The sequence below is a fragment of the Chiroxiphia lanceolata genome, chromosome 1 (genome assembly GCF_009829145.1).
Source record: "Chiroxiphia lanceolata isolate bChiLan1 chromosome 1, bChiLan1.pri, whole genome shotgun sequence".
NCBI classification, from domain to species: Eukaryota; Metazoa; Chordata; class Aves; order Passeriformes; family Pipridae; genus Chiroxiphia; species Chiroxiphia lanceolata.
Genome location: NC_045637.1, coordinates 45,020,997 through 45,047,542, shown reverse-complemented (window position 1 = coordinate 45,047,542; position 26,546 = coordinate 45,020,997). Strand labels below are relative to the sequence as shown.

Genomic DNA, 26,546 nt, shown 5'->3' with positions numbered 1-26,546 from the left:
TATGAGGCCTTGTTCAGGGGAAGTCCTTGAAATTATGGATGCTACATGTGCTCCTTCCCAGGTCTCACGTTGTGATTTTAATGAGTAATCAATAGCCAAGGCCTGTGTTGCTCTGTGGAAAAAAAAATACTGGGGAACATGTGGCACTAAAAAATTACAGAGTTCAAAAGTGCATAGTATGCTTATATTTTAAAATTTCTGAGGCAATAGGACTGCAAATCCTATGGCATATTTTGTGCCCGATTAATTTTATATACTTCATTGGGCAAGTATGGATTTATTTGCTGCATAAAATATCAATTTAAATGTAGCTCTCTGTGCTTGCTACTTTGTGGACATGGGGTGCCATTTTATTGGCTTGTGCAGATAACACACCGAATATTTTTATCATTTAATAAGAACTTCCAGTACAGCTGTGGTTTTGCCATTCCCTGTGAGTGTGTGTCGGCAGCAAGTGCTCCAGCCCAGCAGCTCACAGAGAGCCAGAAAAAAAAGAACTTCGGAAAAGCGCTGTCAAATCCACCAACCTGTCAGAAGGCAAACGTAGCCATACAGAAGCCCACCTTGCCTGAAAGCCACAGCCCTGTGCAAACTAAAAGGCCAAAACAGCGCAGAGAGAGGTGGCTGCAATGGCAGAGGCAAGAATGTCTGTGAACCTAGTTCCTCTTAGGATAGGGACAGGTTCAAACGGTGCTCATAGTTGTGTACTGTGGTCCAGCTGAAAATTGTTAATTTGCAGTAACTTAATTACTCTAAATCATGTGCCCATAACCTTTGATGTTCCAGAGTACCAACCAAATCCTCACCAGTTTTCTTCTGTCACAAATAGCTCAACGTTTTTCTGCTAAATAAAACGCAGTAGAAACAGTAGAGCCAAATCCAGGTAACTGCTAGTTCATCAAAACAGAGCTAAATGTAAGAAGAAAGGATATGGTAAGGAACAGATCAATGAAAAAGTTCTCACTGTAGCAAAATGGGACTTCAATGTTTAGGTTAAAAATATACCTGTTGCACAGACTGGTTCTGGACTTTGCTTGGCATGGGGATGGTATGTATCTCACAGAGCTCTCTCTTATTTTATTTCAATGCTAGCTGCTGGTCCTACGTGGGAAACAACGAAATGGGATTGCAGCAACTCTCCATCGGAACCAACTGTGACAGGATTGGGACAATCGAGCATGAGTTCCTGCACGCCCTGGGATTCTGGCATGAGCAGTCACGGTCTGACCGGGATGACTACGTGACCATCGTCTGGGACAGGATTCAGTCTGGTCAGTCACTCCCTTGCTTTTCCTTTCACACCCTGATGCTAGGGGGTTTAGGTGTGGAACATCCCTTCCAGCCACCCTTGTGTGGTCATGCTATCCTCTTACCTGGATTTACTTTTCAAAGCCAGTAGATCAAAAAATTAAATATCGAGGGACATGTATTTGGGACTGAAATCCTCATTTGTTGTTGCTCAGGTTATTTCTTCTGCCATGGCAGTTCCCAAAGCCCTAACTGGAGATCTGAGTCCTGTTATGCTACATGTTGTGGAGAAGTGCAACAGGAGAGAATAATTTAATTTGTTTAAATGACTACTTTAAAAGCACTGTTACTCTGGGAGCCCTTAACAAAATAAAAATAAATAAAAAAAACCCCACCCACTCTGAAAGACCCAATGGGAGCAAACCAGTAGAAAATCTCCAGTAAAAACAGTGGTTGTTCTCCTTCTGCCCAGTTGCTACATCTGGTGTGGGCAGCAGACCTGAGACAGCAGACTGTGCAGAGAGGGTGAGCAAGCAGCAGAGACCCCTTTCAATGTCTGCATTGCAACTAACAGTTACTTTAGCAGTGCAGCTTGTGGATGTAAGTGTTGGCATATTTGACCCAAGCCTGAGAGGTAGCACAGGATTCCTCAGGACTCTGTTCTGTCTCTGCCTCTCTAGTTTGTCATTGTCCTCTGTGACTTTCAGACAGTTCAAAATCAAAGTTATATACATAGACTTGATGCTTTCCTAATACAGGTACACACAGAAGACTGAAAAAGTAGATAATGATTAAATCTAATGCATTCTTATTTAGTTGTGATCAATAGTCAGGTGCATATGCAAGTATATATTGCCAAAAATTACTTAGACTGTGTTATTTGATTTCCATTATATTTTGCTGACTCTTTAGCGACAAGTTGCACTGTTGTTAGCCATTTGAAACTGCTGCAGCTTTTTTACACTAACTAGAATATAGTTACTGTATTTTGACTAATTTAAATCTTTACCCTCCATTGGGTAGTTAGCAATGATTTTTTTGCTCATACTCCAGAAAACATCTGGAAGCTTATGCAATGACAGCTCAAACTTGTTTATTGTGACCTAAAATGACTAGCAATTAAACAATGGAGAATACAGATTAGAAACAGGGAGGCATTTCAGTTGCAAATTGCAGTAATTTGAGTACTGAAACACTGTTTCCACTTTTGTGTATCACAAGCGAATCAAAGATTGCAAGCAGTTCCACAGGAAAAAGTTTTAACAAAAAACAAAGAAAAAAAACCCAAACAAAAAAACCCCAAACAAACAAACAAACAAACCCCCAAAAAACCCAAAAAACCAAAAACAAAACCAAAAACAACCAAACAAAACCCCCCCAAAACCCAAAAACAAAACAAAAAAACACTAAAAAACAAACAAAACCAAAAACAAAAAACAAAAGCAAAAACAAAAACGAAAAACCAAAACCAAAAACCAAAAACAAAAACACGAAAGCAAAAACAAAACCCAAAAAACAAAAACAAAAAGCCAAAAACAAAACAAAAAAACCCCCAAACAAACAAAAAACAAAAACACGAAAAAACCCCCCAAACAAAAAACAAAATACCAAAACCAAAAGAACAAAATAAAAAACAAAACCCCCCAAAACCAAAGAAAACAAAAACAAAAAACCAAAAAAACAAACAAACAAAAAACAAAACAAAAAACCAAAAAAACCAAACCAAAAAGAAAACAAAACCAAAACAAAACCAAACAAACAAACAAATAAAGCCCCCAAAAACAGAAAAACAAAACAAAAAACAACCCCCCCAAAAAAACAAAAGAAAACAAAAAACAAAAAAAACACAAAAACAAGACAAAAAGAAAAAAACAACAAAAAAACAACAAAAAAAACAAAACAAAAAAAAAACTAAAACAAATAAAAAAACAAAACCAAGACAAGCCCAAAAAACAAAAACGAAACCAAAACCAAAAGAAACAAAAAAACAAAAAACCAAACAACAAAAAAACCAAAACCAAAACAAAAAACCCCAAAACCAACAAAAACAAAAAGAAAAACAAAAAACCAAAAACACAAAAACCAAAACCAACAAAAACAAAAAACCCAACAAAAACAAAAAACCAAAACCAAAAACAAAACAAAAAACAAAAACAAAAAGCAAAAATAAAAAACCACCAAAAACAAAAACAAAAAAGCCAAAAAACCAAAACCAAAACCAAAGCAAAACAAAAACAGAAAGAAAAACAAAAACAAAACAAACAAAAAAGCAAAAACAAAAACAAACAAAAAAAAAAAAAAAAAAAAAAAAAAAACAAAAAAAAAAACCAAAAAAAACCCCACAAAAAAAAAAATACAAAAACCAAAAATAAAACCAAAAACAAACAAAAAACAAAAACAAAAAAAGCACAAAAAAAAAAAGAAAAACAAACATAAAAAACCCAAACAAAAAACCCCTAAAAAAACCACCAAAAAAACAAAAACAAAAAACAAAAAAAAACCTAAAACAAACAAAAAAAACCCCAAAAAACCAAACCAAACAAAAAAAACCCCCAAAAAACCAAAAAAGTTTTAATAAAAAATTTTGGTTAATCATCATGTTATACTTCAGTGACTGGAAGAGGAAAGTAAATAACTCTAAACTGGAAATAAAACTATTTTACAAAATAAGTACAAGTAAATGACTACAACAAAAATATTTGTGGATCTTATGGATTCTTTTTACTGTAAGACTTTACATCAAAACTTGATTCTCTTGGGCAACAAACCACCTTTCCTTTTATTTTTGCCATTTAGGTAGAGAACATAATTTCAATAAATACGATGATAAAACATCGGACTCCCTGAATGTTCCCTATGACTATAACTCTGTGATGCACTATAGCAAAACTGCGTTCATGAATGGAACTGAATCCACCATCGTCACTAACATACCAGAGTTCATGGATGTTATAGGACAGCGAATGGATTTCAGTGATTATGATCTCCAGAAACTGAACCGGCTGTACAATTGCTGTAAGTTTCTCCATCTATTTTATGTTTTATGCTTCTGGTGTTTGAAAGATATGAGAATGATACATACATGCTTGCACTCATCCAGACACAAGTGAAAGGGATGCTAACATATTTGGAGAAGTGAATTTTGTTAAAAACACCAGAAATAATGCTACAGCTAGAAATAAGAGCCCTCCTGCAGAAGCATTGCTGAGTAGCAGAGTTTTCTGTGCAATTTTATCTGACCTTTAGTTGAAAACCAGCTTCACTCAGCAGCTGATTTTTGTTCATCCCTTGGGTGGCTGTTTAAAATGTATACTTCTACAAATCTATGCTTTCGTTTTTTCCCTGTATTATTCCACAGCTGTTGCTCAGACACTGCACAGAAATGAGTATCTTAGGCTATCGTACCTACTCCCCTTTCATGGAATCTATGAGACAGAGTGTGTGTTCATACAAAGAGGGTACAGATGCTGTTATTAGGAAAATTCAAGCTTTTTAAGTGTTTTTTTGTTTGGTTTCAAACCTGGTCTCTTACAAAAGGGATCAAAAGAGTTATTTTTATCAGGTGGGATTTATTTTAGAAAGTTGAATGAAAGTAAGCGACAGGAAAATAAATGTAATTCAACTACCAAACTGGAATACAATTCTGTAATTGTTACTGCATCAGGCATGCCCTAGCACTCAGATGAAAACTTTCACCTCACTGCCTCAGTATCCCAAGTAGTTAGTACTGGCTTACAATTACGTTTTAAGCCTCCTTAAACAGATACCCTAAACAATTATCGAACTGTTTTATTAAAATAGTGTATTATTTTGAGCATACAATTCTGATGAAAATATTTCTATTTCTGTAGGTCTAAACTGAACACACACGAAGCCTTAGCTTCTAGCACTTGGCACACAGTCAATTAGGCATTATAAAAGTGCTTACAGCTAAGGATGTCTTCAGCAGTGGATGGTGTCTTTCTTCCTCTCCATTAATCTTATGAATTTTCCAATGGGGTCCTTCTTCCTCTCCATTAATCTTATATGGTTTCCATCATTCCCATGAATTACAGAAATACTTGATGACATTTTAACTTTCTTCTTAACCCACAGACACATTCCCCAAGTGAAATAACTCCCAGTAGTGTTGAAATCAGTGACAAAACTACCACCACCCCTTTAGTGCAATCAGGATCTGCCCTGCCCTCAGTCTGTCCCTTGGCTTCATAGAGTGTTCACGATATTTGCAGAGACACAAGTGTTTGTCAGATCACCCACCATTTGCCTAAGTGGCCCCTGTGCCAGAGAGGACAGGTCCTTCCTGGGTCTCAGTTAGAGGGAAGACTGAGAATGTCAGACATGATTTGGGTACTAGATATCCTCCCAGAAGTATCAAAAGACTATTTTGGTTGCTGAACACCGTTTAAAGGAAAGTTTAAGCTGAATTTCTGCTATAAGCCTGTTTGATTAGGAAATTGCATTAAAAATGGAAAAAATGGTTCTTAAATTAAAAAAAAAACAAACAACTCTCATCATAACAAATCCTGACTGACAGTTCAGTGCTCTTTTTATCTCCACTTCAAAACTGTCTTTCAGGCCAAATGATAACAGTAGATTTTAGTCTGCTTTCCGCTTCTAGCATACTACTTAACAGAACTGACCACGAGGTTTCCCTCACAAATGGGAAGTTAGGACCCAGCACTCATCCCCCATGTATTTTCTTCAAAGTCCAGTCTTTCACTACATACCAAGAAAGTATGTGGCTTTGGTGCACACGGAATTCGAAACCTGCCTCAAGCAGTGCCCACTTCCCCTATTTCAGGAATGAATCTAAGAAATACATCGTAAACTATTGGGTTTTGCTTTTCTCTCTTCCTGTCATTCAGGTCACCACTTCAGCCAGCACTTTTTAATTAATGTTGTTAGGCTGCTTCTTTCCTGTTTGGGCAAATCGATTTCATGTTTTGTTTTGTATTTTGATTTCAAAGAGTTCTTTCATCCAATAATCCTCCATTTTTCCTTACCTTCTTTCTCTAGCAGTCAGTATACCATTTGCTGTGAATACTTTTCTTGGTTTTTACAACATTGTACCAATATTGTATCTTAAAAAATATTAGTCATACAACACGTCTGATAACCTTGCATCCTCTAGAGGGTTGTTAGCTTTCTATGAGGACAGCACAAAATATCTCAGCAGTAAAACTGATTTGGCAGGAGTTCATATCTAAGTGCTTCCCTAAGTTACTGCTTAAGTGAAGCTTTTGGCATGTTATTGAGGTTGAGTTTTGTGATACTCATTGCATTATGATGCAATGAAACCTTTTAAACCTTTAAGCCACAATATTTTATGTATAGTTCAAAAAGCATTTTATTAACTTTTTTTTTTTCAAATCATGGCTGGTGTTATACAGAGCTCAGACATGGTACAATGGGAAACAAAATTAAGAACAGGGATAAACCTGGATTGTGCCTTCCCTCACCCATCCAGAGTTTGCTTTAGGCAGAGAAAACATTTCATATTATGTTCTCCCCTTCATATTCAACTGCATGGTCTTCCTTCGCTTAATTTTTCACTTGTTGTATGAAAGACTTCATAAAATTTGTACGACATGAGAAATCCAATGGTCCCAAATGCACCTTTGCCAGATGTTTGGGGTTTTCTTTCAATTCAGCTTTTTGAAAATCAAGGTTTTCTTATTCCAGTGAAATAACTTCTGGTCTTGTATATTTCAAAATAAGCACTCCAGCTGATACATTAGTGACCTTTTATTAAAATCTGTGGCCTAGTGTGGACTGGCCCAAAGAAAGCAGAGGAATGAATGGGAAGTCTCAGGACCTTTTCACTATACTATGAGTGTGTAGGGATTGGCTTGGTATTAGTGTTCCCTTTAAAATGAAAGATATGGTATGATAATGGCTTATTAAATATCTTATTAATGTCAGTATTAATCACCAAAAGTTTTGTGTTCCTGAACATAATACATATGAATGTTGATAGTATTTGAAGCCACTGATTATTTGGTGTTTGCATTCAGTCTTTCTCTGCTCATGGCTTTGGATCTTCAGAATTAAAATGTTTGTTCAATAGAGATTCATGACTTTTCTTTTTTTTTTTTAACGTTATAGCCTCCTCACTAAGTTTCATGGACACATGCAGTTTTGAACTTGAAAATATTTGTGGCATGATTCAAAGTTCAGACGATAACAGTGATTGGCAGCGTTTGCCTCAGGTTCCTACTGGGCCAAATACTGATCACACTAATATGGGAGAATGCAAAGGTATGAAAAAAAAGTCCTTATCTTTCTGGGAAGCATTTTCTGCAGTGTCATGCAAGTTCACTTTGAGCTTGGCCTTGTTATCTGTTTATTTTTTAACAAATGACAGTTTATTTTTTAACTAAGCAACATAAATCTACATACTTAGGGACATCATGTGATATGTTTGATTTTCTGCTTATTTGAGAAGATCGAATGCCTTATCTCTTTTAATCTGTTTTCTAGCCTTAGTGTCACATCCTGACATGAGAACTATATAGAGTTCTAACCTATGGTACAGGCACACCAGAAAGACTGCTGCTTTTCTGAATAATTGCTCAATAAGTCCTTGGGAAGGATTAGGATTTTGAAGTGATGGATATTTTCAGGGCTGAAATGAAGAACTAATTGACAATATATCTAGTTGCATCTGAACTTGTCAGAAAGCTTCATGAGTTCAGAAGCTTAAACCAGTCCTCCAGAGAGTCAACTATGAATTACTAGCACTGGGTAAAGAGTAAAAGCCCGTGGTTTTGAGTACAAATTGCTAGAGACAGCCACATGAGGAAAAAAGTTGCAAGGAGAATGGTTCTGCCTTTGGAGAATGTGAACAAGTGACAGTCCTCAGTCAAAGGATTAGCACAGGATATACCTAACTCTGACCTGATCATGTCTTCTAGTGTTCTTATAATATGGTGTTAGGAAAACCAGTGAGCCAGGAAAATTTTGTTTTCTCTCAACTCTACCATTCATTTCTCATTGACTTTTGGCAGATTCTGGCTACTTCATGCATTTCAACACCAGTGCTGGAGCAGAAGGAAGCACGGCTCTCCTGGAGAGCCGAATTTTTTATCCCAAAAGGGGCTTTCAGTGCTTACAATTCTATTTATATAACACTGGTCATGAAAGCGACCGGTTGCACGTCTTGGTCAGGGAGTACACTTCAGCCCATCCGAATGGCACTCTGACATTCATTGAAGAGATAAAAGGTATGGAATAAAATTGCCTTTTTTGTTGTTTTGTTTAATCTATATTCAATATTTTTTAAAGTACTGGGGCAAAATATTGTAGCAAAGTCACTCTTTTCCTAGTGTTGTTCTCTGGCTTTTTTTCTGTCTATGTAATTGATTTCTTGCTGGTGAAATTATACCTGATGGATCCTCAGCCAGCTGTTTCCCTATCATATAATAAATCACCACAAATTTCAAACTCTTGAATTATCAGTTGAGCTTTCTCACAAAAGAAGATAGAATTCCATGAGCAGTCATTTTAACTGTTCTAGAATTGCAGTAGCAACAGATGAAATTAGAGTATTAGAATAAATTCAATTAATAAGAAAGTAATGATAAAGAAATGGAAAGCATAAGTGCCCTGGAATACTTAATATGCAAGTTTAAGAAAGATAAATAAAATTTAAATTATTTTTAAACAAGGTTTCACATTACTTAACTGAAATATATGGGCAGCAGACCATGATTTGAGTTGTAGTTTGAAGAAAATTAAATTTTTGGGGCTTTAGGAGCCTATGGTCTACAGAATGAGCAGTTAAGGTCAGTTAATGAAAAGAGCTCTTTAAGCTAGAATTACCAAAGTTGCCTTATGATTAAATTACTTTCTCAAATATTTAACTATTACTTGGTCTCCATTGCAGCTACACCTGGTTCAGTGTTTTGGTAACATAAGAGTCTGAGCAAGGTCTTTTACTAAGTAGGTATCAAGCCCTCTCTTCAGTCTCTTTTTGTCCCTTTAGGCTCAGCTGCTGATGATTCCTGTTTTTCTTTCCTTTTTCCACTCTTTTCCTCACCCTTAGGGTTTCACCACCATCCTTCTGTGCTTGCTATCAGCATCCTTAATAGGATGAGTTCTGTACCTGGGATTGGCACTGCTTATTCCATAAAGTCAGAGCTGCTGAGGCAGATGTAGGTTTCAAATAAGTATGAACCCTCCAAACTTTTTCAAACCCTACTTTAAAGCCACACTTCATCCTTCCTCACAAATACTCTTTCATGTATATTAGATCCCATCTCCCATTCCTGCTTTCTCAAGTCCATGGTTTCCTTTAAAGTCTCCTATCTCATATGTGTGTCCAAACAGGCACTTTATTTTGATAGTTTCTGGCAAAACTTTCAGGAATTGTTTAAATAATTTCCCCCTCAAGCTGTTTCACTTCTCTCATGTGAGAAGTTACCCTCACCAACTCAGTCAACAGCCTGGAAAAGACAGTGACACTACAGCCCCCTCCAGCCATGATCTGACACCCTGGCTGAGCTGCTCATGGGTTAGCCCTGCACCACCACCCTCGAGGGGCTGAGGGACAAGCCCTGAACCCTTCCTGCTGGTCTGTGGGAGCTGTGGATGCCTTCAGCCAGGAGCAGGGAAGGCTGTGGGGGTGGGCCATTATGCAGCACAGTAGCTGATCTGCTCATTGAACAGGAGTCAGAAATCCCAGTCTCGCATATAATATGTGCAGTTCAGAAAACCTTTAGTTTATGCAGAAGGCAATTTCATGGAAAATAGTGGGGTGCTTTCCTCATTATTTCTGGGTTTATTTTTTTCCTCCTAATCATAATGGTAATGAAAAATGTCAAGAAATTAAGTCTCATATTTGAGATCCATTGTGTTGTGTTTAGGATTGTTAGGAGAGTGACGCATGAGTTCTGTACCTGGGACTGGCACTGCTTATTCCCTGAAGTCTTGTCTTCTGTGCAGATGAACGTAAACCAGACAGCAAAAGAAACTGTTTTGCTGCACATACTTTTAACAAAGGGTGTTCTACTTTCATCGGCCTCACAAGGCCCCTGTGCGGAGGTCTTTGCTTTTGTGTACACTGCTCTTGAAGTCAAGTGGAATTTGCTAGTGCAGGCACTTTTGGACGCAGCATCAGACTTGCAGTGAGGTTTTATCACATGAAGTGGGTTTTGAAACTGACTGCCTTTAATTTGAACTTAGTACCATTAGTCATTCAATGGGTGAATAGTGCTTCTGTATAGGCAAGCTTCCAACAAGCCATTTAAATATACAAAAACAAATGAATGAACCAGTATTGTAGTTCTAGGCTCCCAGAATCCTCTGAAGCTTTTTTTTTGTTGTTGAGACGTGTTGTTGTTCAGTTGTTTGAATATAACTTGTTCTGAATTTTTTCTTTTTAATAGTACAGGTGACAGACATTTTTGTGCATTTCGTTATTACAACATCTGGACTAATTTAATGCAATTTTCTTGAAACATTTAAAAGAAAGAGTGGTTTTAAAAGACATCAACAATGTTTTCACTCAAATTAAAGTGCTATTATGCATATTAAATGTGTTAAAAATTGTATTGAGAAAATATGATCTTGCACTGAAAAAGTAACATCTACAGAAGAAATATTCCATCACATCAGTGCCAATGAAACTGAGAAATTCTTACACAGTGTTGGTATAGGGTCCATAGACCTGTGCAGTGTTTAACTGTACTGCTGACTCAGAAACCTCTACCCTTGTTTTTCAGGTTCACCTGAGACTTACTGGCAGCTCCATCATGTTTCTTTGAATGTCACAAGTAAATTCCGTGTTGTGTTTCAAGGCGTGAGAGGAAGTGGGTTATCAAATGGAGGCCTCTCTATTGACGACATCAACTTATCGGAAACTCAGTGTCCCCACCATGTCTGGCATATCAGAAATTTCACACATCTCCTCAACACTGGTTCAGCAGGGGAAGCAGGAAGAATATACAGTCCACCTTTTTACTCTAGTAAAGGATATGCTTTCCAGGTCAGCTTGTATGTAAATGGTACCACTGATAACCCATTTAATTTAGGAATATACTTGTCCTTGATTTCTGGAGCAAATGATGATCATTTGCAATGGCCCTGTGCATGGCAACAAGGTACCATGACTCTGCTAGACCAGCATCCTGATATTCGTCAACGGATGTCAAACCAAAGGAGTATAACAACAGACCCCCTGAAATTATCAGGTTAGTTAAAATCAGACGTGCCGCTCAATACATGTAAAACACAACCAAAAGACAAGAAGTCACGTCTTCTCTTTGTGTAAATTAGTGCAACTTTTTCTGGAATGTTTCATTTGTTTGCAGCAACAATATAATTGATCCACAGACAAGAAAAAATTAAATTTACAAACAAGTTAAGCTGGGCCCCTGAATTTCAAAGGTGATTTGCATAAGAAACAGGTGGATGATCTATTCCTAAAGTTTCTTTCATATACTCTGTGAGGATGCATTTATATCTGTTTTAATTAGAATGGAAGTTTTCCAGAAGGCTTGAAAAGAAAAATACTGAATTAACAATAGACAAAGTTCATACCAGATAAAAGTGCAGCTATTAAACAAATCTCCACCCTCCTTGTTAAAGGTACAATGGTGTCAGCACAAATCTCCAGATGGACAAAGTACTGATTCATATTACATAATCTGTACTTGTTCAAGGTGTGAGAAGATAAGGGGTGATTGCCCACAATAACTTGGAAAGGAGGCAGTTTAGGTAAAATATAACTCTGAGAAATGGTAGGAATCTCTAGAGAGAGAGATATTAAAGAAAACAGCCATATTCATCATTGGATAAAGATGAGATATAAGCCAAAATTACTTTCTGCATTGATGTAAGGGTTTTACCAAGAGAAACCACCTCCACCACTGAATTGATTTCCTGGGCTTTCAGACTGTAACATTATAGAAGGAAGGAAGGCACAAAAAATGTCTAGTCTACAGTATTATTTTAAAAACGGTATGTTTTACATTCATTTTTCTATGGCACTGACTCTATGTGAAAACAAAGAGGGTAATCTAGAAAGACTAAATATCCTCCCTGTAAATGAAAGATGCACCACACCAGGCCCTCCATAAATGTTTGACATTTTCCCTGTGCTTTCTGCTGTTATGGCCACAGTGCTTAGTCCTTTTCCTTCCCTGACCCTGTGGACATGCAGTCTATTTGCACTCTACTCCTTCTCCCTTGTTTTATTCAGATATTGCAACTAGTTTCAGATTCCCAAGAAAAGCCTTGTAACATGTATCCTTTCTCTGACCAGAGAGGTGTTGGAGCAGGCAGTTTCTTCCCCCTCTGACAGATACTTTCACAGACAATTAGGCTCAGCTTTGAGATTTAGAGCAGGGTTTGATGGAGCAGGCATCAGTGGTCTGTGATTGTTCAGGTTATTCAAGTGCCCTACACCTACTGCAAGGGATCCTCTTTTTTGAGAAGCACTGCATTAACTCATTTTACAGATGATTCATGTGCTACTTATCTTCTTACCCACTACACTTTAAAGAACTAAAAATAAAATACAGCAGATTGTCAACTAGCTCTCCAGTATCCTCTTCTCTCACAGGTTCTTTTCTCAATGCATCAGCCTAAACCGAAGCATTGAAGATCTCCATTGTCTTGTGTATCTTATCAGTGTGGAATCTCAGGCAATTGTGATTTCTGCTGAGAGACTAATCCAGACTGGTCTCACATTCACATTCTTTTTATCTTTCTTTTTTTTTTTTTTTTTTTTTTTCCAGATTCCTCATCAAATTATTTTTGGGACAGGCCAGATAAAGTGGGATCCCTAGCAACTTTTCCCAATGGAACTGAATTCTGGAGAGGTCCAGGACTTGGAACAGGGACATTTTTAACTCATGAGAGACTTAGAAGCCGCAACTTTATTAAAGAAGATGGTGTCTATATACTTTTAACAATGGAAGGTGTGTTAACTTAGCTGATACTCTTTACAATGCAGTAAACAGTGTCATACACTAAGTCACTAGTGCTGTAGGTATAAATACACATTATGTACTTTGCACATGAGCAGTATTTGAATTATGCCTGTATCTCAAGCCAAATCATATGTTTGAACAAATCTGTGGATAAGTACATGAACAGTGTAATTCCTTTATCTCATGTGAAGGTGTATAAACCAATGTTAATCCTGTGAAAATTATTTTGAATAGAGTAATTTGAACAAAATTATATGTTTCTGAAAAAAATCTAGAGGGCATTTCCAAAGTACATCATGCTCCTGAAGGGTAAAAAAAGACTGTTTATCCATTATACCTGGGGACAGGCTCATCGCTCTTTATTATTAGAAACTATCATTGGAATAAGAAGAAAAATAACATGAAGTAAAGACCTTATTTCTTGTGGGTTTATCATGCAGATATATCACATCTACTGTCAACTGAGCCAAGTGTTTCACCCACTGTCGAACCTGACTCCAGCCCTGCTCCCACCACCAAGCCAGGCATCAACACTGAGCCCACGGCCACGGAAGAACCAGAGCCAGAGGAGCTGTTTTTCTGTCCAGATAACCCTTGTGAAAATGATGGTGTCTGTGTCATGGTAGATAGAGCACCAGTGTGCAGGTAACTGCCTTTATTCATTCCCAAATGCAATTCTAGGAGGAGTAATGAAAGTTTCTAGTAAAATAAATCTTTGTTTCCTAATGGAAGACAGACTGTAGCTGATTAAGGCAAGTATTTCTGACTGCTCCTATGAGACTAAACTTACAACTGATTTGGGCAACAAAGCCCCTAACCTCAGCATTTGACCATTTTGAAGTACTCCAATTGACCTTCCTGTAAATGATATTTTAAGTGTGTTTATTATTTTCAGTAATGTATTATTTCAAGTCCTTAGAAGTCCCTATAGCAAAATGTAGAAGTAAATGCAGTTGAAAGAAAAGAACTTTCATAGCAGCAGAAAAAAATTTTAATGCTTATCAGGTAGGAAGCAGCATAGACATTATTTTAGAATTTGATTCAGAAATACTGTACAGTACAAATTATGACCATAAGTTACCAGAGTGTAGTTGCTTGCCTTTGAAACCAGCAATGAAGTCTGAGGGCTAAAAGATTGTTTGCCCTGCAAGAAGATTAATATCAACTTTTATTAAATTCTCTGTGGATGCATTTATGTAACCCACCTGCCTGATTAGCATTGTTCCAGCTCTCAAACAAACTCTAAGCCTGAAGATAGTGACCTTATGTGATGATGTGCCGGGGCAAGTAGACTGGGGAAATGCTGTGAGGCAAACATCTAAAGGCCAAGAGCCACAAGAGCTAGGCTGGCTCATTAAGAATTGTATCTCCCCATTTAGAAACCTTTTAAAAACAATTCTTGTGCAACTCATCACAAGCAGGTCACAAATATGAGTAAATGTCAAGAAGCTGTTCCAAAAAGACAAAAAAAATATACTGTTATGCCTGATTTCAGAATTATGGAAAGAGAACACTTATTTTATGACATCTCTAGGCTATTCAAAGCTTTAGTGCCTTTGCAACCTACTCTCCATCCTACAGAAATGTGTGACCAGCAGTCAGTCTCCGCTCCAATTTTTTGCTGGGAAATGAATGGGAATGTGATACAGAAGTCTGTTCAAGGTGAATCACCCGAAGCCCCCCTAGCAGCCTGTATCTTTGCAGCGTGCTGCAAATGGACTAATTTCCAGGGTTGAGGGTAGTTCTGAATAAATGGCTTAGACAGGAACTAGAAAATCAATACTTAAGGAATAACCAAGGTTAGAAAGATAGGGGCAGGTGTGCACTCAGTAGTACTGCACATATATTTTTTTCTTCAGTCAGATCGTTTGGACCCTCATGTGCTCACTATAAAATGTTTCAGAACTGACTGTGATGCTGGATAAGGTGATGGAAATAAAGCCTGGAGGTTGTTTTCAGTCTTTAAAGCAGATGACTGCTAGGATGTTAATTTCTTTTTTTTACCTGCTTCTTGGGGTAGAGCAGAGGCAGCTCATAAAAGTTCTTTAAATTTGAAAATAAGCCCTTCGTGGCAATGAGGAGGTCTGATCAGAACGTACCACATCTCAGTGGAGAAGCACTGAACAGGGAAAGGGGAATGTGGTGGGAACACCTTTGGCTAGCTCAGGCATTGAACTGGGAAGTCTCTGTAGCTAAGTTTTGGCTCACTTGCTGTCTGGTCAGAGAAGCCTTGAGAGTACTACCATTCAGTAGCAGCAGCTGTATAGATCAGCTGCAGTCAAGCATTAAGCAGGCAAGAGTATCAGGAAGGCACTTGGGCTTTTTGGCAAAGGCTCTCTTCGAAGGCATGACCTCTGAAACAGCAGGAAGCTGAAAAAAGCACATCCAAATGTGTAAGGACAGTGGGCCACTCAAGACAACTTTGAATAGAAGTCCGTTTAAAGATAACTTCATGCATTGGGATATAGAAACTGCATCAGAGAAGCAGAGATGTTTTCTGAAGTAGACTTTTTCATACCTTTAATCTTTAGGTGATAACATATGTCTGTTCTTTTGCTTTCTAGATGTCCAGCAGGTGATGGCTGGTGGTACATGGGAGAAAAGTGTGAAAAGAAAGGCTCAGCTCAAGAAAATATTGTAATAGCTGTTTCTTCAACCGTAGCTGTATTTGTTGTAATGCTTATTGTCACTATCACAACTGCAGTGTGCCTTAAAAAGAAATACAGAAAAGGAAAGGAAAATAGGGAGAGCTTGACTCTTAAAGAAGTAAGTATTTTACCTCTTTCAACAAATACACACACACACATACCTATATTCACTAAAAAGTAAATAATCAAATTTAGTAAGAAGTAAATGGGAAGATGAAACATTTTTGTAATCTAAAGACTCCAGTTTAGGAATTGAAAAGGTCCATTAAGTGCTATTAATATATAGCAAAAAGCCCCTTAATTCAAATCTTCTCTTCCTCCCCCCAGCACCCCCATGCTGCCCCAATGGCAGCCTACTTTGAGTGGGAGAGTGTCAAGGGGCTCATTTTCAATTTGTGATTAAACCATATTTTCTGCTTTGTAGAATTGTGTTTCATCTATTACTGCCTTTTGTGCTGAAGATCCCCCCTTAAAACACCTGGATATAGTGCTAAAAATTCCAGCCCAAAATGTCAAAATAAAAAGTAAATCTAAAAATAATTTATCCTATTCAAAGACCATTTTTTATGCAAGGAACAAACTAGCCATGGAAATCATGACTTAGGGAGAGGTAAAAGAAGACAACAGGTTAAAACTATCTGAATTACTGGATCAGAAATGCCTTGTAGTGCATAGCAGCAATGTTTGGGCAGATTTTCACAGGAAATTTCATACAATCCAAGACGCATGGACTCTCCAGTTTAAATAGAGGCTTATCTTGGAAATAGCAAGTGTGACTTAGCTTAGAGGGACTAGCAGGGCACAGGAGAAATTTTGTAAGCAAATTGAAAAGGAATGGCCTTCCAGACAGTAGAATACCATTTTAATTTTCCACTGATACTCTTTGTGTGATATCCCATTGAGTTGCAGTACCACTGTGCAATGTCAGATACTTGACATTGTTACTTCATGACCTTCCAATAAATAGTTTTGGTTTCTTTGCAAGTAATGCTCTTATATTATACACATATTTCCCTTCCCTACACACTTTTAAGATGTGGGTTTGTTTTTTTTTTTTCCCCACTTAGACTAAAACATCCTTCTGAAGATAATGCAAACAAGCATCAAAGACACGAGATGAACATCTCTGCAAAACCACAACTACGTCATCATTCTTTCTGCTCTTTTTATCTCAACCATCACAATAAAGGTTTGTAGAGTCTGGAAAATAATTCATCATCTAGATAAAATAATGTGCTAAAGTCAGTGAAGTGTCTGACAGTGTTGTGTATCCTCATGCAATGGCGAAAAAAGGAGCTATGTTTTGTGACACGCCTGCCCAGTCCTTCAAGTCTACCTGAACATGAACAAAATGTGTAAAACTGCATCCTGACTTTGAATCAATACAGCAAAGTCTAGGTTTGCTATATTATCATTATACAGATATTTATGATAAAGGGGAGCTGGACTCTGTATTCACAGGGTACCCTGCATTTCTGAGTCCTGCTGCAGCTGTCAGTCAGTAGTGTGAAAATATTTGGAGTGTACAAGCATTTGGTTCATGAAGTTATTTGGTTGTGATCTACTCACTATAAAAGAAATAACAAGTAATGAGAAAAGTGATAAATGAAGCTCACAGACAGACAAACATTAATGAGAAAGTCACAACAGAGACAATAATGAGGATCCAGAATGCTTCATCCCCTGATTGATGGTCCTTTAAAGGAACTTCTCAGGCAGAACCTTCAAGAATGTCAACCTGAACAACAATTGTTAACTGATAGAAAGGGGAAAACATGATTAACACGAGTATTATCAGAAAATTGGGGCTGCTTGGGAGCTATCTGAAAAGGCTTGTGGACTTATGTAAAAATGACTATGGGATGTTTAGAGGAAGGACCAAAGGATCCAAAGAAAAGTGGGGCAAAATGGGGCCAGCGGTTGGAAAGACCAGCCTGCATAAGAAATCTGTGTGCCAATGACCAGAGGAGACCGCAGGTCGTAGGGATCATGAATCTAGGTATTAGCACATGGAGTGGCTGGCATGCAAGGGTCTGTGTGCCAATAAGTGGAGGGTTGTGGGCCATAGGGTTTGTAGGTCTAAAGATCAGGACTGGAGGGGCTGGTGTGTGTGTTTTGTATGTGTATTGAAAGGTCCAACTGTCAGCAGCTGGAGAGGAGGCCATGGGCACCAGGGCTGTAGGTGTGGGTGGCAACAGCTGGAGGGATCAGGTTGTGTAAGGTGGGTGTGTAAGAGGTCTAAGTGCTGACAACTGGAGACACCTGTGTGTGTTAATATTTCTTTCATGAATTTAATCCTCTGTGTATGCATGATTCACTAGCAAACTTCAAGCTGGACTAGCTGGTGACTTGGAAGAAACATTTCCACATCTGGAGGACTTGGTCAGAGCCAGTAGTTAGAGTGGAGGACCCCAGGGTCCAGGCATGAATATTAGACAGGCTGAGAGCCCATGCTGATATTCACAGGAGTACCTATGTGATGATTCTGTGAGTGTACGCATCTGTTTCACTAGCAAGCATCACATTGCTCTATCTGGCAAGTAGGAGGTGACTTGTATACTACTGAAAGGACTCCCAGGTATGGGTACTAAACACATTTAGAGGCAATGCTAACATTCAAGGGGACTGTGAATGTGGGTGTATTTATGGACTTGGAGAATGGGGGCACACATATTTTCGCCAGAGAACCTCCATTCGAATTGAAGGGAGGAAGAGGACAGAGCTGTCTGCCCTTGTGTGAGTTTGGGTATCATTATAGATGGGCTGTGCTACCCACGCTGCTCTGTGTGTGTGCAGCAGTCTGTACAGCCAGCTGCTTTAGGGACCCCTCTGTGTGTGTGTCAGTGTGTCTCTTGGATACACACACAACCTTGCTACTGGCCAGACCTGCAAGCAGGAAGAGGAGCAGCAGCTGTATCCTTGGGACTGGTATGTAGAGATCACCTCAGAATGTTTCTGGCTGGGCATGTTGGTGGGGGAGACGGGATCCTGGGTCTGAGAGATATGGTGGCTTCCTTAACAACCCTGACAAGTAGGATTTAGAGAAAAAAGTAATCATGGAGATAAAAGGTCCAGAGGAAGCAAAGTGTACTTCCCTGAGGACACTTTGCAGAGAAAAATGGCAGTTGCCATGGGCATAAAACATCACATTTGTGGTATTTTGGAGGGAAGCTGTGAGAGACCGAAGTGCCAGTAATAGAAATGTCAGGTCACACCAGATGGTTGGTAGACTGGTATATGAATGTGTTCACATTCAAAGGTCAGCAGTTACTTTGATTCCCTGGAATGGGTATTGGTGATCTTAACATTTGTCATGCAATTTACCTTAACTCTGGGCAAGAGCAGTTCAAATGTATGGAAATTTGATGAGGGAGCAAGTCTTCCTCTGGATGCTATTGCACAGCACAAAGCAACAAATGTGTATGCTTCTGTATCAACATCACATATGTAGTCCTTCTCTGATTGATATTCTCTGAAATGTAGTTATATTTAAAGCATTCATAGCTGGTTTTATTAGCTTTTGTTGGAATCCTAAGATTCATGAAAACAGCCAGACAAAATTAACAAAGATTTGTCAGAGCTAACAAGCATCCTGAAGAGGAAAATACACTACTATAGCTGTCTTAAAATAACTTTCCTATTTCCACACATCATCATCAGCAGATTTCATGCAAATAATCCTCCAAATGTGCCTTCAACTAAGATATGCACATAGATTTACATGGAGTTAAGAAGACAAAAATGAGACTGTTCATAAATTCAACCCTGGCTAAAATCCTTAACATTATAAACAGTGAGTATTTCACAATTTCAAATGTGAACTACTAGATTTGTGACCACAGAGATCATTTATGTTTTTGAAATCCAGATTACATGAGATGACATAAATACTTACCTGTGCTTTCATCAGAAGAGAGCTTAATACACAGAGCAATATTACAATTTCAATACATTGTGCAAGATAAAAATTCCATAGAGTATATCCTGAAATGTTAAACTTCCATGGCAAAAAAACCTCTTAAGCTTCTGTTTCTTCATTTCAAACAGAAATCAGTGAAGAGTATAACTTAAAACTAATCTCCCAGTCAGTGTGAATGACTCACTTTTCTGAGATGTGTAGATTTCATAGAGCTAAAAGAGACTGACATTTTATTAATGTCATTAACTGACCTAAAAATAGTCAAGAGGAAAATAATTTTTTTTGAATTTACAATGCAGAAAAATTACCCAGGAAGTCCAGCGTCAGATTCAATATTGCACTTTATTGTTTATCACAGAAGTTATACTACTGGCCCAAGCTCCTGAACAAATATATTTTTCTTAAAAATCTGTAGCACAAATGACTTAGAGTGATGGTATTTTTCTGAGAAGAAAGGAGGTAAGAGGTTTCAAGCACATATGTGGTTTAGGAAATGAAGCATTTCAACTTAAGTTTTCTTCTTTAGGAGTAGATGTTTTACTTGGATTTGTAATTTAACTGGTTAAAGTTGCAATGCCTCAGTAATGGTCACATCTTGTAAAAACAGCAGCAAAGATTGAACAGCATGGGCCCTGCAGCTTTCCTCTGGAGATGACTCCACTGCTTTACCAGGATTTTCCTACATAGTTGTTAGGGCTGCATTTATTATTTATAATGAAACAGCTTAATTTTGGAGATGTACATTTGACACATTTATGGATAATATCGATATTCATCACAGATCAGATACTGTGTTGGACGGTCGAAGAGCCATACATGGGCCTACAGCCTGGGTGTTTACTTTCCTGGAGGAGATTTATTCACAGAAATTTTTACTAAAAATTTGGCATACAAAGATCTCTCTGTGAAACCACTGAGATACTAGTATGATAGTAAACCCCACTGCTGTTAAATCTGCACCATTCCAATTATCTTTCCTGTCCTTCTCACACTGTAGTGATTCAGGTTAAAATATGCAACAAGGATTTACTCTGCCTGCATCCCTGCTCAGGCACATTTCGCATTCTACACATCAGGACTCATGTAAGAAGCCTGTTATTGGGTTTCCACAAAATAATCAGGACAAGGGCTTGGGCTGTGGATATTGACCCCATGGGTTGCCTGCCCTGCTCCTGTTCCTCATTTAAATGCAGATCTCTTACCCCTAGCAAAGACCCAGGTCTAAGTGAATGTTCTTCTCTGCTCCATCTTTTCTGGGCTCCAGAATAGCCGTACAGCTGGATCCAGCATAGTGTGTGCACATTGTATTTAAAACTGTGTTCATGGCTCATTCCCCACTGCTGAGTCTATCAGCAGTCCCAATATGGACTTAAAACTAAACTAAACTGAACTAACCTCAGCATTCAAGTCTGTGACTCAGGTTTGGAATACTAATCACACACAAAAAAAGTAAAATATGGGCTATTGTTCTATCTACCTCTTGGACTTTATTCAAGAATCTCAGCATTGCAGAAAATTTTTTAGGCAAGTCATCTACTATCTATGCTAACAGTATGCACAGCCTCATATTCCTGATATAGGAAAACTAGACCAATTTCACTGCTATTGTATCACACAGATCAACTTGCTCAGTCTAGCTTTTGCACAAGTAGCAAATAACTGAGTCTAATAATCTAGCTGGCACTACATTGTCTCAATGCAAAAAAGGAACTGATCTTAGACATCAGCTCTCCTATTTCAGCTGAGCGTGTCAGGTGTCTGCCAGGCAGACACAGTTCCAGGGTGCTGGGCTGGGGTCATGACTTGTCATTTTCTTTAGGTGTGGGTCAGAATGCAGAAGTAGTATTTCTCCTTTTTTACCTTTGATTCGCACCAATTGGATCTTAATTCCCCTGTTTATTTGGACTACATTTTCAAGTGCCAGTAGTACAGATAGTCATGTCTGAAATGGACAAGAATTAATTAAACTGCCTTTTCTGAACAGTCAGTTGTTCTTCAAATCTAGAGTTATTGCTTAGAGACTTTTTTAGTATATGATGCAGTAATGGCAAAATATCTGTATTTTGCTCTGTGTTACGAAATTATGAAGAAATTAAATATATGATGATCGTTTATTTCCTTCAACTACATATATTCGAGTTTATTAAAGAATACAGCTCTACAGTTGAGTTTTAATAATTTGTTTTGTGCAAGAAGATTATGAATTTCTTGCAGCAGACAGATTCCGTGTGGCTGCTCTCTCCCCTTTTTGAGCTTAGAATGAACGGGGAAAAAACAACTACCACAACAAATCATACTGATTATTATTTACACCAGGTACATTCTAACTGGTATCATAAAGGTTGCAGACAGGTTTACATTCAAGTTCCCATTTCCTTTGCTCACAAATTCCTAAACTCCTTCCACTCAAGATGAAAAATTCCATGCTTGATCTCTGCCTTTGAATTCAGCTGCTATGAAAACAAAATATCATCAAAGAAGCTTAACTTGAATGTCTGGAACTTAAAAGAGCAAAATCAAACCTTATTGTTTCCCAAGGTTGCAATGCTAATTCCTACAATACATAAACATGGTCACTCTTCCAATGCAATACTCATGGGAAAGAAAGAATTGTGTGCTCTTTATCAGATTTGAATCTTATCTCTAGACAATATGATGGAACATTTTGATTAACTTCTTAATTATAGCCTTTCTGCTTAGCAGTTGCTAATATGTAACTAGAACTAGCCACCTTCTTCTGCTAGAGTTTTGTGTATGTGCATTTGCCCTTGATATTTTTATTTGAACACCATCTGGATCCATGAAGCCTATGCTTCAAAAAGCCAGATCAAATCTTACCAACAGCACATCTCTCACTCCATCTCTGATTGCTTTTTTTTTTCATACTTCTCATCACGTTGTGAACACTTGGGCTTGGAGGCAGCTTTCACTCATGTAAATGATATTTGCTTGTTCAGAACAGAGCATTATAAATCACATAGAAATAACATTGCAACTCCAGTTTGGTTTGTTAAGCAAGCTATTAGCTTATTAAGTTTGGTAGTTACTAGGTTGTTTAATAAAATTTGTTTATTAACTGTGGTAGGAGTCTCTGTTGCTCCTTAGAAGAGTCAGGTTTCATTCTGGGTGCTATTGTCATGCCTTTGTCACCAGAAAAGATTTGTCAGGTTAAGCTGGAGGTAAGGAGAGAAAAAGAAAATTAAAGGTTTGCCTTGGCCAAAAGAATAATGACCATACTTAAGTCTCAACAGGTGTGTTTAAAAGAAATGGAAAAAGAAAAGCTGCTGGGATAAGACTATGAATTTTCTTAAGGGAAAAAAAGTTCTAAGGAGAAAAAAAGAAAATTAAATCAAGATAGCAAATACTTACTATGGGCCTCTGCATGATAGACTATAGGCCATGTCTCCCAAGCAGATTTCCTCTACTTAGCAGCCCTCCTGTTTGCTCTGCTTTTCACAGGTTGCCAGCTCACAGCAAGACCAATTGTCACTACGTGTTCTTTTTAAACCTATTTCCATTACCTTATAGCAATGCCCACATCTCTCACTTACAAGCACTGTGAGACCTCCAGCTGCCCAAGCTGCAGGGCTGCAGAGCCTCTTTGGGCAGCTCTCTCCCTTGGGAGAAGGTCTGGGAAACTGGCAGCCAGGGTAATGTGGAGGCTGTGCTGGCACAAGCGTCACACAAAACAGACTTCGCCACTGGGAGTTGGAAGACTGAAGAAAAACTTGGAAACATAACTCCTTCCATGGTGGAGAATGCTGGGGACAAAGCCAGGGTTGGTACCTCCTGTGTCCCTACGGAGAGCTCGTCCCCGCATAGGCTGCAGCCAGGAGCAATAAATAAAAGTGGTTCTTGCCTTGGAGGATTTGCTGGAGAAACTGGTGGAGACCAACTCTGTTTCACATAGACACTGAAGACCAGATATAAATATTTATCCTCCTCCCTTATCCTCTCAATCCCACACCCAATCCTGCTTGCCAGGAAAAGCGGGGCCCATCCCAGCACTCTGCCCCACACTGGCTTTCCTGGCCAGGTCCCCACGAGGTCAAATGGTGGGAGTGACTGCATTAGCAATGTGGTTGACATCAAACCTCTCCGCTGGCCACACCCTGTCCATGAAAGACCCGCAGAGCACTGGCTGGCAACCACCTTTCCCCCAAGAGGGAATCTTGAGCTGTGGAAGAAATTTGAGTTTCTGAGAAATACAAATAGCCACAGTTGCATCCATTTTGAATATAGTCCCAGCAGCCTCTAAGGCATTTCTGAAGCGAAATGTGAGGAAAGCAGGAATAGAAGTTTCTTTACCTTTTCTCCCTATGCTTCAAAGGAGCAAGCCACTCCACTCTTTGTGCTGAGAAAATAACAAAAATGCTTTTGTTTATGCCATGATCATGTCTGTTTGCCTAGATTGGGTTGTGCTACTTGTTTTCCTAAAAGCAAGTTATCTTGGCTTCCACTTGCCTTGATCTATATCCATATTGCCCAAACCACTTTCAGGCACGTCAGATCACTCTCAGATTGGCTGTGGTCAGCCTTACTTGTGTACTTGCTTTCTCACTTTTTTCCTACAGTATCTCAGTGATCTGGAGGACTATGACTGGGTGGGTTAAAATTACTTTTTTCCCCATTCCACAAATATTCTTCAGCTATAATACACTTTCTTACTTCTTATTACATGACAACGAAAGCATTTTTGAGGCTTTGTTACTCACCCCCCTGATGGGCTGGGCTGCAGGAGCTCGAGTACATGGGTGCTTGCTGATGCACACATGGGTGCACAGTGTGCAGCCGGGGGCGCGGGGCCCTTCACGCAGCAGGAGGGTTTTAGAGCTCGAAAGATGGAAAGTTTGATATCTTTGGAAATGCAAGGCTGAGCATCAGTTTCTTAATCAGCATTTACAGCTGCTGTCAACTGCCTTCCTGGCAACCCCCTGCTGAAGGTAGAAGCGGTTTAGGGAATATTTTGCATTACAAAGATCACCTCTTAAAGGGGAAAGCAGACCACTTTGCCATTTTTCAATCGTAGGGCCAAAGCCTTTTACACACTGCTTTTGAAACACTGGAAAAAACTAAATAGCCTAATAAGCAGTAGAGAATTCCTGACCTTTCTTTACTGCCATTTTATTCAGCATATATGTGAATGATTAAATTATGCTGAATAACTGGTTCAGTATCTCTGAGTGCATAATTTCCTTTAGTTTATTAAACAGGAGTGCAGTAAACTCTCCGTCCCCCTTCCACTTTGGCTTTTGTCACAAGAGGTGCTGAAGTATTTGAAATTTAAGTAGCAACTGGTGAAGTCAAAATATTTTTTGGACTTCTCTCTCAAGGGTCACTATGTGAGATGTAGCCATGGACTCCTAAGGGTCTAAATTGTCATTAAACTTCACACTTCAGTGATATTTAACAACACAGCAACTCCATGAAAATACATGTGAGCAGCACAAAAGTTTTATGGAAGGGCAATGTGGGTCTCAGTAGTCAGAGCCCTGACTCCCCTCCATGGATGTGCAAAAGAATGGGCAGGAGGAGCATCATGGTCACCTTCTTCAGATCCAGGGACTGCAGGATGCAGGTCCAGACCTCTGAGCTGGGTGTTAGTGATAGCCACCAAATCCTGGTACTTTTAAGCTCTGGCAGGAATGAACTTGAATGTGATGAATGTTCAACCTCCTAAGAAGTATTTTTACAACTAAGTGCCCCAATACTCCTGGGAAGTGGGAAATCATTTTCCCATTTATTGGAAGAGTTAATAAGGATTATTAGGAGGCTGAAGTAAGAGCACAGAGTAAATCGCTGTCAAATCAGATTGAGAAAAGGCAACCCACCAGCACCTGTGTGTCACAACAAGGGACACACGACTTGGTGAGAGCAAACCCAGGGCCTCTACCAGCGCTGCTCTGCCACGGCTACAGTTGTTGACGAGATCCTTCTACCTCACTGGTCCCCAAATTCCAACAGCTGTTGGCCTCAACACTGTTGGCAGGCGGATCTCATTAGCTGGATGAAGGTGGTAGAAGCAGGAGTACCAGGAGTCTCCGCTGATGGGTCAGAGGATGCTAACCCTGATCTTGTTAATCCAAGGAAGCCTGGGGTCGTGGTATCAAAAAACACAGTTTGCCAGCAGCTGAAGGGCACTTACACCGAGCTTTTATATGCTACTACTTGACCTTTGTAGTAAATACTTTTCATTGAGTGTTTTCTAAGCTCCTTCACTGTAAAAAGAGGAAGATACCTTCGACAGTGTTGCAGGTATGTTGAGAAGTGTCAATAGTTTTTCCTGATTTCAAGTAACGAAGATCAAAACTTTCAAAATTTAAAACATTCATGTAAACCTTGTAAATACCTTGAAACATCTTTAATACATTTTTTCCCCTAAGCTTGCAGCCTTTTATTTTGTACATTATTCAAAAATACAGCTTCCATATAGATGTCATAAAGTGTAATGTTCAGCTTTAGTTTAACAGGAGAAAATTGTGAGCAAATCAAATAAACACCTTTCATTATTCCACGCAGAGAAGTCTGACATGCTTCACCAGCATCTCCAAAAGCACAGGTTCAGGCAATTGAAAGAATACAAAGCATTAGAAAAATGTGCTTGTGCTTGAGCCTTAAAGTTCCTAAGGGTGACAGGTTCTGATTATAGAATTTTAATTTGTTTTTTTCCAACATTTACCGTCCAGAATGCTCCTGCGTCCTTGCAAACTTAGAAATCTTACACCACTAATAGCTTCTAAATTGCTTAACTAGTTCTAAGGTTACACCGGCAGTATTGGTATGTAAGAAGGATTG

General features: G+C 38.7%; 1 protein-coding gene across 2 annotated transcripts in view; it reads left to right on the top strand.

Annotated features, from left to right (window-relative positions):
- MEP1B (meprin A subunit beta) overlaps positions 1–17,077 on the top strand; it is a 29,420-nt gene extending 12,343 nt beyond the window's left edge. For both annotated transcript variants that reach the window (XM_032711425.1, XM_032711433.1), the window contains 9 exons: positions 1,093–1,271; positions 4,045–4,263; positions 7,357–7,509; positions 8,259–8,474; positions 10,974–11,441; positions 12,990–13,172; positions 13,625–13,829; positions 15,749–15,950; positions 16,900–17,077. In XM_032711425.1, the coding sequence (XP_032567316.1) occupies positions 1,093–1,271; positions 4,045–4,263; positions 7,357–7,509; positions 8,259–8,474; positions 10,974–11,441; positions 12,990–13,172; positions 13,625–13,829; positions 15,749–15,950; positions 16,900–16,917 (1,843 nt within the window). In that variant the 3' untranslated portion in view covers positions 16,918–17,077. The remainder of the gene's footprint in view (positions 1–1,092; positions 1,272–4,044; positions 4,264–7,356; positions 7,510–8,258; positions 8,475–10,973; positions 11,442–12,989; positions 13,173–13,624; positions 13,830–15,748; positions 15,951–16,899) is intronic.
- Positions 17,078–26,546: the final 9,469 nt, after the last annotated feature.